Source organism: Bufo bufo, chromosome 8 (assembly GCF_905171765.1).
Source record: "Bufo bufo chromosome 8, aBufBuf1.1, whole genome shotgun sequence".
Lineage (NCBI taxonomy): Eukaryota > Metazoa > Chordata > Amphibia > Anura > Bufonidae > Bufo > Bufo bufo.
Genome location: NC_053396.1, coordinates 180,631,264 through 180,646,006, shown reverse-complemented (window position 1 = coordinate 180,646,006; position 14,743 = coordinate 180,631,264). Strand labels below are relative to the sequence as shown.

The window sequence follows — 14,743 nt, the reverse complement described above, 5'->3', positions numbered from 1 at the left end:
CGCTATGCTTGATATGTTGAGGAAGCCGCAACGCTCGCCAGGCACCACATCCTTTTCAAACAGCTGATCATGGGGGTGCTGGGAGTCGAATCAGATATTGATGACCTGAGGAAATGCCATCAATATTGAGCTCACAGAATACCCCTTTAACACTATTGCCTTACACTATTGCTGGGGTCCTGGGTTTGAACCCGACAAAGGACAACATTCCTTGTTTGGGTGGGTTTCCTCCAGGTTCTCCAGTTTCCGCCCACGCTCCAGAAGCCTACGATTGAGGACAATCCATGTACACTGCTGCTGCGGAATATCTTGGCGCCATGTAAATGAGTAAAATAAAACCTTCTGTTTCTCCAGTTAAGTTCTTCTGCGGTGGACTACGGCAGCGCCTTCATGTGTTGTGCCTGGTATAACATGGGCATAATTGCTTGCAAAGGGTCATATCCACTACTTTAACTGAACCTCCAGCTGTGACAGATGTCTGGTACGTCGGAGGTTTGCACAGGTAGTCCCATTAATGTTTGCCTGGCTTGAATATTATGTCCTGTTTGATACCCAGAAGGGGTCCGGTTAAGATAGAGAACATATACTAAGAGTGGCAGCATCCATGCTGGTGTAATATCACACTTTATTACTCCACCAGTGTCAACGTTTCAACCCACATGGAGGGTCTTTATCAGCGTCTTTAATGTCGGACGTTTGTCAAACCTGGGCTATTTGCTAGGAAGGCCGTGTCTTATCCAGTGAAGGAAGCTAAGCTTCATATGACCCAGTCCATTTCTTCTCCATGAGTCATGACCGTTTATCCCAGTGCCATTGATTGATCGTTTTAAAGAGTCCCATCCCAGCCTGAATTACAGTACCGTCCCAGTCTAATTTATGGTTTCAGACTGGGGAGTCTGATTAATGTAATAGTCTCTGGCCTCTGTCTACACCTGACTGCTGAGCCATCGCTCTTCATCACACCTTCTTCATCTTGCCCTCCCATGGAGGTATTCTGTTGAGCTACATATTTTCTGCCATAGTTATTTTCTACATACAAAGAGCGCAGTAAATCCGCCGGGTATGGCTAGACTTATGAGGCTGGGTTCACATATAAGTAGGAGCCCATTCTGTTAAGATGAAAGAAATAACTAGGACCTTTTCAAAATGTGCTCCCGGTGGTGTCCTGCTGATTGTCCTGGATCCCGCCATCCACAGAAAACAGCTGATTCTGCAGGGAGAAGCCGCGTCCTGCTAGCGCCCACTATAGGTCAAATGTAGTATTACATGGCAGTTCTTTAGATGATTGTGTGTAATACAAGGATGAATCAAGTCCTCCAGAACGGGAGGTGATCTTACGATGCTCATATGCCCTAATGTGGAAAAGGACAACCCCCTTTGAGATTATTTATATATATATATACACACACACACACACACACACACACACACACACACACACACATATATATAATATATATATATATATATATATATATAATTATATATAATATATGTGTGTGTGTGTGTGTGTGTGTGTGTGTATATATATATATATATATATATATATATAATCTCAAAGGGGGTTGTCCTTTTCCACATTAGGGCATATGAGCATCGTAAGATCACCTCCCGTTCTGGAGGACTTTATTCTCGGCCAGCAGTGAAATACAGAAAAACATTCACAAAAAACAAAACTAAACAAATATATATATACTGCTGGCTGAGAACCCTATTAATGTGTGTAAAAAAAAAAAAAAAACTATTGTTGGCGTATAACTTGCCCATGGCTATATTTTATTTGTTTTACTGGATTATGATTGCACTTCATTCTCTTTTTTTGTTTTTTTCTTGCAGATTCCTCTAGCGTGATCTGGCTTCTCTCCGGACATGCCCACAAGCACCATTGTCTTGAGACAGATTACTTCATGTAAATTTGCACACACAAGGTCCCAATAATGGTTCTGCACTTTGGCTTAACCAAGAACTTTAATACGATTTTGCTCGATACGGATATTTATATCTGTATTGGAGCATGACAAGCTACAGACCCTACCAAAACGATGGAGTGGAGGCCAGCGGGACATCCATGAGAGCGAATGATGTCCTCCGAGGAGTGGATTATTATCCACAGGGCCTGTGGGGACAGAGCAGCAATGGCATGCAACACTCTGCTGAAGCGTCCAAGTTTAGCTCTTTCACTCCGGCTATGCCAAAAATGGGAGTGCGTGCCAGGATTGCCGACTGGCCTCCTAAAAAAGAGACTCAAAAAGAGACCATGACCCCTAGCCCATCAAGGGAGATGGAAGGACCCAAAGAGTTCTACCTGCAAAGGAGCTTTCCTAATGGACAACATTTTCAGAGTAATGGGGGCTCTCCGGGATTTCGAGGCTTTCATAGACTGTCAAGGAAGCGGTCCAAAGACATTGAGTTTTTAGATGGTTGGCCAAGGTCTCCGGGTCGGACATTTATCACTCTCCGGAACAGAAGCAATAGTGAGACGACGCTAAGTGAATGCGATGTGGATGTATCTTTGGAGCCTAGGGGGTCAAAGCTAAGCAACGGGATGCCTCTATACAGAGAGTATGGCAGCACATCTTCTATTAATGTGCAAGGGGTTTCGGAGCAGAGCCTATATGATATGCTGAAAGACTTAAGAAATGAAAAGCATGACAAAGGAAGTGATTCAACAATTAGGGGAAGTGGTCTTCTTCATGAGGATTCAAGCATCGCTTCTAATCTCAACTTGGCAGCAGGCTCCAGAACAGATCTGCGCAATGGACAGTATCAGAGAGACGACGGTACGTTAAAGGATAAGCAACGAAAACGGGGCACCAAGGGCGAGACCAACGACTCCTCCATCTTTCGAAAGTTGAGAAGCAACAAAAGCGAGAATGAAATGGGAAAGTCATTCGTGGACCAGGATGAAAGTCTTAAGCCTTGGATCTGCCCCAAATCTTTTGCCCATTATGATGTACAGAGCATGCTCTTTGACCTTAACGAAGTAGCCGCCAACCGAAATTATGTTGCCCAAAGGCGAAACACTACAACGGGAGCCTCTGCTGCATCGGCCGTGTCCTTAGCAGTCTCTAAAGCTTTTAGTCTTGGCAACATGGACCCCAGTTTCACCAGCACCGAAGACTTGAACTTTAAGGAGAACCTAGAACATGACATGGGAGACAATAACAGCAACGACCTTCTTCTCAGCTGTCCACATTTCCGAAATGAGACAGGGGGGATGTCCGAGCGCAACGTCAGCTTTTCCAAGGCTTCTGCTGGCTCGCCGAATGGGACTGAAGGGGGCATCTTGGAGCCCTCTCTTTCTATATACTGTACCAATGCCAGTATATCTGTTTTGGAAGTTTCCAGGGAAATGCAGAAGACACAAGGGAGATTAAAACACTACAGTATAGAACATGTGGATTTGGGAGCCCGGTATTACCAAGACTACTTTCATGGGAAAGGTAGGATTGAAGTTTTTTCTTTTTAACGAATACTGTTTAAAGGGGTTGTCCACAATTAGTATGAACAGTCAATATTCCTCAGAAACAGTGCCACTGTTGTCCATAGGCTGTATCTGGTATTACAACTCAGGTCTGTTTACTTAAGGGGGGAGTGGGCGCGTCATGGAAGCTAATGTAGTTTAGGCTCTGTGCACTTCATGCCTGGCACATGTTGCTTGTACGCTTTCATGTAAAAAAAAAAGGAAACTCCGCATCTTCACTTATTGAGATGTCTCCTACTAGATGACTTCACTTTTCCATACAGTTAAAGGGGTTGTGCCAAGTTTATAAGTTATCCCTCATCCACAGCTGATCTCTGGGGATCCGACCACTGGGCCCCCCACAAGAACGTGTAGCCAAGTACAGTACTCGGCTATCTCAGACGCTCCCGTTAGTGAATGAAAGGAGCAGCAGTGCGAATGCACAACCTGCTGCTCCCTCAGAATGGGGAAACTGGACCCCCGTGCTCTGTCACCTGAATCAACCCTGGTGCTCCATAATGACCCCCTTTTGCGTTAAATCACACCCCTTCCTATCTTTAGATTGACAGCGCTAGACTGTACTCGTGTCCAGAAGGGCGCATGCACACACCTTCGGTGAAGATGTGCGCACGCACAGTTCTGTCTGACAGGTCCTCTTTAAGTTATAAGTGGTTATCCCATGATTAATGTAAAAAAAAAAAAGGCATTATATAGGACATGACAACCTCTTTCTAACAAAGCTAGACCCAGCCCTGTACCTCACATGGAACCAGAGATCTCCACATTCATTGCTCTGCTAGATTTATATGAAGCTGGCAGCTCAGGGGAGTGTCTTTTCTGCTGCAGCTCAGGAGGCGTGTCCATGCTCTCCCTATCACAGCTCAGGAGGCGTGTCCATGATCTCCCTATCACAGCTCAGGAGGCGTGTCCATGCTCTCCCTATCACAGCTCAGGAGGCGTGTCCATGCTCTCCCTATCACAGCTCAGGATGAAACTGAGCATGTGCGACCTCAGTGAGCATGACAAAGAAATAAGAAAAAAAACAGCAGGTGGCGCTATACAGATACATTTTATTGAATTACTCAGTAACTATACTGAATTTTTAATTGCATGCATCTACAGAAGTGTTCAGATCCAGGGGCTGGCTTGAAAAATGGAGAATATTTTTCGTGGGACTACCCCTTTAAGGTGACACTTTAATGGCAATGTATTGGGATATCTAGTGTGACACATGGGAAATGAGCATTTATAGGCAGGTTTGCAAGATGATACCTGAAAACACTAAGTTCCACCCCGAGGTCTTGATGACTATGTAATTGCAAAGTCTCTCTTCATCCTGCGGCTCATACTTTACTGTGACACGGCAGAGCTATTTAGGACACATTACATTAATGGTTAATATGTATGTGACCTAATTAAGAAAATGTCATCTAATCATCAAACCTGCTCCCTAGTAGCAAGAGAGGAGAACAAGCAGTTAAATCTCAGGTCCGAGGAGTTTCTTCTTGGAGCGTGTTCACATTACATTTGCCCCATGCACCTGGCGAATTTCCTTTTGGCATACTATCGGCCGGTGTGCTTCCAGATAGACCGCCGTTCCCTGCAGAGGCGTCCATTTAAAAAACAAAAAACCATTCATACTGCACAGTATACGCTGTCTTTACAGTGAGGTTCTATGGGTGACGTACATCACTGTATATCTATATAGGGGGCATGAGAAGGAGCCTTCAGGTATATTCCAGGAAGGCATCCTTAAAATCCTGGAAAGCCCAAACACAATGTGAGCTCGGCCTTTGGATTCAGCATGCTCCATACCTTTGGGTCTTGTGGGAGCTGCAATACCAGACACCACCTATAGGTAAGAGTGGCGCTGTTTCTGGAAAGTAAAAAAAAAAAAAGTTTCTTTCTGATCCCAGAAAACCCCATGTGACACCAAAGGCTGCTTACCCTGCGTCCATTAATATGCATGCCGAGATTATCATGTATGTTACTGGGGGATGAAGTGTCGGCTGCCGACCTGAAGAGTTTCGTATCTTGGGGCGGCATTAGTCAGTACTAGATTTACAGGGATCTCATAGCGAGGCCAATAACGTCTTAAGTCTTTAGCAATGTAATGAGACTTGAGAGCGGAGCGGGGATATTCCAGGTTTCGCAGTGTTTGCCTCCTGTCCATATACCCTGCAGGGACGTGCCGGCAGCGGCAATAACAAGGGCTCGGAACGTTTCCTCTCCAGAGACGCCTCGAAGGCATCACCGAGAACCACTCTATAGACAGTCCTGTCAAGATGATGAGGTTTCTAAGTCTATGAATACAAAGCTACTTATAGTGAGCTCCAGCACGTCGTGATATTTGCCCGTGCCGTAGTTTCATGAAAGAGCGACTTCAGTTCAGAGACACCAACAGGTCTGCGATAGTAAATACGTGCATGAAATAGCATGTCGAGACCGCCAAGTTGGCATAGGGAGTCTTGTACGCCAAGGCAGTGCCTCCTGGGCATATTAGCTCCATTCCTAGTCAGAAGGAAAACTGTCTCTAGTGCCACCTATTGGGGGTAGCTGGTCTGTGACCGTTCTGGAGCGTATTTATTCTGTGTTGCTCCTCTCCTGTTATTCCTCTCGGAAAAGTATGAATATGTTGACCAATGGGTGTTCCCTGTAAAAGGGGTGTGTCCTTACACACTGTGCTATTGTCAGCACTGATTGGTCAAAGCCAGACTGGGTGGGGCGGTGGGGGGCACCCTTTATAGGGAATGCAAGCGTCTCTTTAAACTTAATTTGAGAATAGTGGATAATGTGACTCTCGACTATTTCCTCCCAGCGTCCTCCATACTGGAGCGTGTCCTTCATGGTGTTCTGTAATGGATTGTCTCTTTTTCTGCAGACGGTTGCCTCCTAGCTGGAGGTCTCTCTGCTTCTGTCTGTTGTGGCATTTCTATTGATTTTGCATTATGCTGCTGTTTTTAATACTCCAAATGAAAATGTGTGTTTTTTTTTAGCTCGGTTTTTAATCATGATTGTTTTTGGATGCACTGGGCCATTACTACTCCCTGTATACTATTTCTTCTTATGAAGAGCAAGGCGTAAAGAGTCTTACCAGAAACCCAGAGCAGCGTTGTCTGGCCTGTAAGACACCTTGCAGCTACTAGGCACTTTCCATAAGGAGAAATGGTACCCCCCCCTGGTCCTGACCAAGGCCTCTCACCCAGGTAAGTCACATCTCTCTGCTCTGCACAGACGAGGGGTCATCACCCTGAAACAGGTGTCTGCAGATGAGGTGCCGGCTTTTATCCAAGTTGTGCTTCACGGCCTGTTTAAAAGATTGACCGTCGACTTATAGGACAGCTACCTTACATCTTGTGGCATCAGAGGCAGAGCTTTCTTTTCCTTTTGGAAGGGACGCTGATTTGCATATATTTTACTCTATGTATATAACTGACTCTCCTCATTCGTTCTGGACCAGTACTACTCTGTATATACAGTGCCTTGCCAAAGTATTTTCCCCTTGACTTTTTTTTCGTGTTTTGGTGCCTCACAACCTGGTATTAACGTGGATTGTTGGAGGATTTGCATCATTTCATTTACAGAACATCTCCACAACTTTGAAGATGTGTTTTTGTTTTTTATTGTGAAGCAAACAACAAATAGGACAAAATAACAGAAAAAGTCAATGTGCAGAACTATTCACCCCCCTAAAGGCAATACTTTGTAGAGCCGCCTTTTGCAGCAATCACAGCTCCAAGTCCCTTTGGATAAGTCTCTATGAGCAGTTGTCACATCTTACCACTGGGATTTTTGCCCATTTCTCCTTACAAAACTGCTCCAGCTCCTTCAGGTTGGAGGTTTGTGCTTGTGAGCAGCAATCTATAAGTGATTTTCCATTGGATTGAGATCTGGGCTTTGACTAGGCCATTCCAGCACATTTACATGTTTCCCCTTAGGCTACTTTCACACTAGCAGCACGGACCTCCGGCAGGCTGTTCCATCGGGTGAATAGCCTGTCGGATCTGTCCTGCCGCTAGTGAACGTGTGCCCCCGGACTGCCGCTCTGTCCCCATTGACTATAATATGGGCGGGGGCGTAGTTCCCGGCGAGGCAGCGCACGGCGAGAGGCTGCCGGAATAAATATCGAACATGTCGTAGTTTTAATCCGGCAGCCTCTCGCCGGGAACTCCTCCCCCGCCCCCATTATATTATAATAATATTATACATTATATAACATTGACTTTAAGGCTGTAATGTAACAAAATACAAAAAAAATCAAGGGGGGTGAATACTTTTGCAAGGCACTGTATCTGTAGACGCTTCTGGTTTGCTCTGGACCAGTACTACCCTCTCTATATATCTGTAGATATGTCTCGTTTGCTCTGGACCAGTACTACCCTCTCTATATATCTGTAGATATGTCTCGTTTGCTCTGGACCAGTACTACTCTATATATATATCTCTGTACGTTTATTGCTTAGTTCTGCATTCTAGGAAAATAATTACTAAGGTTCCTTCATTCCTCATTATAATATGTATAATCTAGTATTCCTATGAATAATGACCCGTTCATGCCGTCACGCTTCCCACCAGGTGAATGTTTCTGGCCACTTGTGGATAGTCTCCCTGATGTTCATTGCAGCCGGGTCTCTCTCTTACACAGTGTTTATTAGATGTTCAGTGCTTTGATCATTTTCTTTTCCTTTCTTTTCTAGAGCACTGTAACTACTTTGGAATAGACGAGAAGTTGGGACCTGTTGCTGTGAGTCTGAAAAGGGACAAACTGGATGAAAGCAAGGACCACGGTCCACAGTACCAGTACAGGATCATTCTCAGGACCAGTGAGGTGAGACCGAAATGAGATATACACACATCCTCTGTCCAGAGGACCAGTGATTTCCAACCGCTAGGAACCCCTACATGACCTCCTCATTCATTCTTTATGGGACTGCTAGAGATAATGGTGTAAATCGCTCTCCTGTCTCTGAGTCCCTTTTAAAGATGCGGGGGGGGGGGGGGGGGGAGACGGGGGGATACAGGACCCCAGTTCTCCCAGCAGTTGGACCCCCACAGATCAGACACTTATTGCCTGTTCCGTTTTCAGAAATGACTTCTACTTGGGACTTAAAGGGACTCTATCACCACATACCTGCTGACATGAGAGGCGTGCACTTGGCAGCACATTCTCGTGCTTTGTCCCATCTTGATATGTGGCCCAAATCTGGAGAAAAAAGCTTTTAAAATGTATGCAAATTGGCCCCTTTGGCTCAACGAGGGTGTTGCCGCTGCACCCGAGGCTATGCTCATTTTCTTTGCCAGCCGCGCCCCCACTGCTTTGACCGACAGGGCCAGACAGTGTAGATGTAAACACTCCTGGTCCTGAAGTCTTGCGGCTGCGCTGTACAGAGCTGGACATCGCTAAACAGATGCGCAGTACAGGTTCCACCTGCCCAGCTATCTTCAGCCCCACAGCCGAGAGACTTCAGGACCAGGCGTGATTACGTTAAAATAGGTGGGGCCGTGGCCGGCAAAGAAAATGAGCAGAGTCTTGGGTGCAACAGCAACACCCTTTTTGCACCAATGGGGCCATTTGCATAAAATTAAGACTTTTTTTTTTTTTCTTCCTCCGGATTAAACCACATATCAAGATGGGACAAAGATCATTACAATCTGCTGACAAGCGCACGTCTCCCATATTAGCTGGATTTATTTCAAGTTATGGTGACAGATTCCCTTTAAATTATTGAATTTACATATAAAACTACGCAAAAGTTTTAGGCAAGCGTGGGGGGAAAAATGCTGCCACGTAAGAACACTTTCAAACATAGAAGTGTTAATAGTTTATTTTTATCAATTAAAAAAATGCAAAGTGAATGAAGAAAATCAGATCAATATTTGGTGTGACCACCGCATCAGTTCTAGGTACACAGCAACCAGTTTTTCGAAGGAACTTGGCAGGTAGGTTGTTCCAAACATTTAGGAGAACTAACCACAGATTTTCTGTGGATGTAGGCTTGCTCAGATCCTTCTGTCTCATCATGTAATCCCATCCAGACCCGATGATGTTGAGATCAGGGCTCTGTGGGGGCCATTTCATAACTTCCAGGACTCTTTGCTCTTCTTTACACATTGGCTGTGTGTGTTTGGGCTCATTGTCCTGCTGCTGAATGACTTTGAAGCCAATCGGACGCCTCCCTTTAAGGTATTACATGATGGAGAAGAATCTGCCTGTATTTCTCAGCATTGAGGACGCCATTAATCTTGACCAAATTCCCAGCTCCATTTCCTGAAATGCAGCCCCAAACTGGCAAGGACCTTGACCATGCTTTCCTGTTGTCTGCAGACGCTCATTCATGTTCTCCAGCCCCTCGACGAACAGACTTTCTTCTGTTGCAGTTATTCATCTCACATTTTGACTCATCAGTCCAGAGCACCTACTGCCATTTCTCTGAACCCCAGTTCCTATGTTTTCATGCTTAGTTGAGTTGCTTGGCCTTCTTTCCATATCAAAGGTATAGCTTTTTGGCCTCAATTCTTCCATGAAGACCACTAATTGCCGTACGTCTCCGACCAGTAGATGGGTGTTCCTGGGTCCCACTAGTTTCTGCCAGTTCTGAGGCGATGGCACTGCTAGACTTCTTCCGATTTCAAAGGGAAGTAAGCGTGATGTGTCCTTCATCTGCTGCACTAAATTTCCCTGGTCGACCACTGCTTCTGCAACCCTCAATGGTGTCTTCAATGTTGAGAAATACAGGCAGATATTTATCCATTGTGCAGTACATCAGGGAGGCATCTGATGCGTTACATTTATTCTGCAGCCGGACACCAACCCCAAACATACAGCCAATGTCATTAAGGCTACTTTCACACTGGCGTTTTGGCTTTCCGTTTGTGAGATCCGTTCAGGGCTCTGACAAGCGGTCCAAAATGGATCAGTTTTGCCCTAATGCATTGAATGGAAAAAGATCCGCTCAGAATGCATCAGTTTGCGTCCGTTTAGTCACCATTCCGCTCTGGAGGCGGACACCAAAACGCTGCCTGCAGCGTTTTGCTGTCCGCCTGACGAAGCGGAGCCAAACGGATCCGTCATGACGCACAATGTAATTCAATGGGGACGGATCAATTTTCTCTGACACGATAGAAAACTGATCCGTCCCCCATGGACTTTCAATGGTGTTCATGAAAGGATCCGTCATGGCTATCGAAGACCTAATACAACCAGATCCGTTCATGACGGATGCATGCGGTTGTATTATTGTAACGGAAGCGTTTTTGCAGATCCATGACTGATCCGCAAAAAACGCTAATGTGAAAGTAGCCCAAGTCGTATCTGTAGCATAAAGAGGAACAAGGAAGTTATGAAATGGCCCCCACAGAGCCCTGATCCCAACATCATCTGGTCTGGCTGGGATTACATGAAGAGACAGGAGGATTTCAGCAAGCCTACATCCACAGAAAATCTGTGGTTAGTTCTCCAAGATGTTTGGATCAACCTCCCTCAAACTGTGTAGAAGAACCGATTCTCTTTTGAATACAAAGTCTGGTCACATCGAATATTCCATAGAGTGCAGCTACTTCCATAAAATGCACTCAGCTTTACCATTTATATGAGGCCTAAATCTGAACAGTGGCATACGTGATCTGCTGACTTCCAAAAAAAAATACATTGTGCACTGTTCTTTTACTTGTATCCATCTCTATAAGAAAGTGCAACAGACTACACTTTCCTATACGGTAAAAAAAAAAAAAAAAAGTAATGCTGATACATACTGGTCCCATGTATACCAAAAGGAAACTCTTTGCATACAAAGGCCTGAAGGCCTTGGATACATCCAACATGGGCAGCAGGAGCTTTCCTGGCATGTACGTGAAGCATGCTCATGATACGCTATGTGTATGATGGCTAACCTCCGGCACTCCAGCTGTGGTAAAACTACAACTCCCAAGATGTACACTTGCTGGTAGTTCTGAGAACTCCATAGCAATGAATGGAGCATGCTGGGAGTCGTAGTTTGACCACAGCTGGAGTACCGGAGGTTAGCCATCTAGGCGCTATGTGGACTGCCCGTGGGCCGGATACACTGCAGCATTAGACGCAGTTAGCACGTCTATAATTATACGTGTAGTTTTGTTTCTACTTTTAGATTACTGATCGCTCTCTTATTTCTCAGCTCGTAACCCTGAGAGGTATGATCCACGAGGATGCTGTGCCATCCACAGCCAAGCACGGTACGGTTCGGGGACTACCCCTCAAAGACGTTCTAGAGGCAGTGATCCCCGAGCTTAATATTCACGGTCTACGGCTGGCGATGAATTCCTCAAAAGTCACCGAGCAGCTTCTCAAGCTGGATGAACAAGGGGTGAGCTGCTGAACCTGTTACTATATGACCGGTGAAATAACGTGAATGTAGAGCCGACTGATGTTTTTGATTCCTAGAGGAGAGTAAGCCACTGCCGGAGGCTTAACTCCCCTGAGAACATAAGGATGGGGCATGTTCAAGTCCAAATACGCGATCCTTCTCTCTCCTGACATCAGGGCAGAGTCTGGAGACCCTCATACATTTAGGTTGTCAGCCGGTCTCACGGACTTTGGTAGGTTCGGCTGATCTGTACGGCCAGCTTTATTTTTTGAAGGTGTGGAGCACTAACGGGAATGATGTTCATTGCTTAGCAATAGGACTGAAGTTCTGCAGGGTGACCTATTTAGGATAATGGATAATTTCACTAAATTAGGCCACTTAGATACAGAGTGTGACCAAATATGATGGTAGAAAGGGAGTCTGTTTGAAAAAACATTCGGTCAGATTAGGTTGGTGCGTAGGAATTAGTAAGGCTACTTTCACATTGGCGGCACAGCTCTCCGGCAGGCAGTTCCGGTATAGAATGCATGCAGTGTTTATTTACGCCTGAATCTCGGGCGGGATATTTGCCGGTATCTCTGACAGACCTTGTTGTAGTCAATGGAGCCAGCGGGCATTCTGTTAACCTCCAGAGAACTCCGGCAGGCTTTCGAAGAGCTGTACCGCCAAAGTGAAAGTAACCTTTGTGGTTGAAGCCAACCCCTTTCACATGGAAGCTGCTTCGGTGATCTCCTGATTGCCCCAGGTCCTGCTCCTGGGACCCCCAGCAAGCAGCTGATTTTGCCAGTGGAGAAGAACTGCAGTATGACATGGCAGCCATCCAGAGGAGTCGGCTAGAGGGAACACTTCGGGCTTGTTGGTGGTTCTCATCGTGGTTCATGAAAGGGATTTCTAAGCAATTGAAGCACCCCCTCCCCTTATAAAGTCCGTGCTCCCTAATACCATGCTTGGGAAGGGGTTGCCTTGATGAGACTACCCATTTATTGGAATAAAGATGTCTGGGAAATAGGGCTGCAGCTAACGATTATTTTAGCAATCGCGTATTCTGCCGATTATTTCTATGATTAATAGAGTACACTAATAATAAAAAATGAATTAATAGACTGTTTTTCTTTATAAAAACCCATTAGACCCCCTGCCATCAGTCCCCAACACTGTTGTTCCCACCCCTGTGCGATCAGCCCAAGTGAATCAATTCCCTCCAGTGCCATCAGCTTCACTCCCCCAGTGCCAGCAGCCCCCCCCCCCCCCCCCTTGGGCCAGCAGCTCTCTCCCCCCCCCCCACCCCTTGGGCCAGCAGCTCTCCCCCCCCCCCCACCCCTTGGGCCAGCAGCTCTCCCCCCCCCAGCCCTTGGGCCAGCAGCTCTCTCTCCCCCCCACCCCTTGGGCCAGCAGCTCTCTCTCCCCCCCACCCCTTGGGCCAGCAGCTCTCTCTCCCCCCCACCCCTTGGGCCAGCAGCTCTCTCTCCCCCCCCCCACCCCTTGGGCCAGCAGCTTCCCCCCCCCCCCACCCCTTGGCTCCCCTAAGGCCTGGCCACACTTCAGTTAAACCACAGACGTACGGTCCGTGAAAGCCCAGCCTGCCCTCCTCCTGACACCCTGAGTGCACATCGTCATTGGTTGCTCCCAACTCCTTGGTGTCACCAACTTACGTTTCCAGCAGGGACGCGGCAGACACTCCATCGTTCCGTGCTGCTCTGGGCCTGACGGCGATCTTACGTCAGGAAGTCAGTGCAGCGCGGGACCATCGATGTGCTATGGAGTGTCTGAGGCCCCCTTCTGGAAAGGTGAGTATTCAGAGCGCATTGCGGGCCAGCGGGAGACCACTTCACTCCCGCTCCGTGGTCACGTGACAAACTAATCCTTGATGCAAAAAATTTGCATCGAGGATTTTTTTGTATCGAATTACTCGATTTTAATCGAGTACTCATTGCAGCCCTACGGGGAAATACTATATGGGGATCTCCTGACACTCCCCCGTCATATTGTGTTGGGGCAGAGTAGTATTGGATGAAGGGACTGGCAGCAGCTTTCTCCTCCATTGACAAGCTATACCTGCTCAGCCAAACTGAACATGTAGGTGTGTGGAGGAATTGGGAGAGATTAGTAGAAGGGACGGTGATGAGAGACATTTGTACTTAGGTGAAGAGCAGCAATGACTATAAAATACCCTTCTCTTTCCAGCTTTGCAGAAAGCACAAGGTGGGGATCCTGTACTGCAAAGCGGGGCAGAGCTCCGAGGAGGAGATGTACAACAACGAGAGCGCAGGTCCGGCCTTCGAGGAATTCTTGTCTCTACTAGGAGAGAAGGTCTGCCTTAGAGGCTTCAGCAAGTATGCCGCTCAGCTGGACACAAAGAGTAAGTAGTCACCGAGCAGCTGAACACGTCGGATTTCACGTGTACATGAGCTCCGTGGTCACGGATGCTCCAATAATGTCGAGGTGTTTTATTAGACTGCTTGTATTTTAGGACTATAGTAGTGTTGTATGCTAGTGCACTGACCGCTCTCTTGTGTTCTCTTAGCGGACTCCACCGGGACACACTCTCTGTATACCAACTACCAGGACTACGAGATCATGTTCCACGTTTCCACAATGCTCCCGTACACCCCAAACAACCGGCAACAGGTAACGAGCCGCTAATGAGAACGAAGGCTTGATAAAGATTCACCCACTCCATTCTGCTGTTTACAGGATGAATCAAGGCATGATTCACTGTGTGTAGTGAGTTATCGCCTCAGGGGTAGCTTGAGATTGTGAAATAATACTTTACCTCGCCTATAAAATATAATTTGTCGGACGTTATAAAATATATTTAATTATGTGATGTATTGAGTTGTATAGAACTGAGATACAGCACTCTTAGACGGCTTTGGGGCTCTACGCTATGCCTCCATACAGACAAATGCGTTGGATGTTGTCTTACGGAGCTATACTG

The 14,743-nt window shown here is 46.5% G+C and overlaps 1 protein-coding gene across 5 annotated transcripts in view; it reads left to right on the top strand.

Moving 5' to 3' along the window:
* SIPA1L3 (signal induced proliferation associated 1 like 3) overlaps nt 1-14,743 on the top strand; it is a 128,207-nt gene that overhangs the window by 74,679 nt on the left and 38,785 nt on the right. For all 5 annotated transcript variants that reach the window (XM_040406136.1, XM_040406132.1, XM_040406133.1 and 2 more), the window contains 5 exons: nt 1,837-3,443; nt 8,161-8,291; nt 11,617-11,805; nt 13,990-14,164; nt 14,330-14,433. In XM_040406136.1, coding sequence (XP_040262070.1) covers nt 2,015-3,443; nt 8,161-8,291; nt 11,617-11,805; nt 13,990-14,164; nt 14,330-14,433 — 2,028 coding nt within the window. In that variant the 5' untranslated portion in view covers nt 1,837-2,014. The remainder of the gene's footprint in view (nt 1-1,836; nt 3,444-8,160; nt 8,292-11,616; nt 11,806-13,989; nt 14,165-14,329; nt 14,434-14,743) is intronic.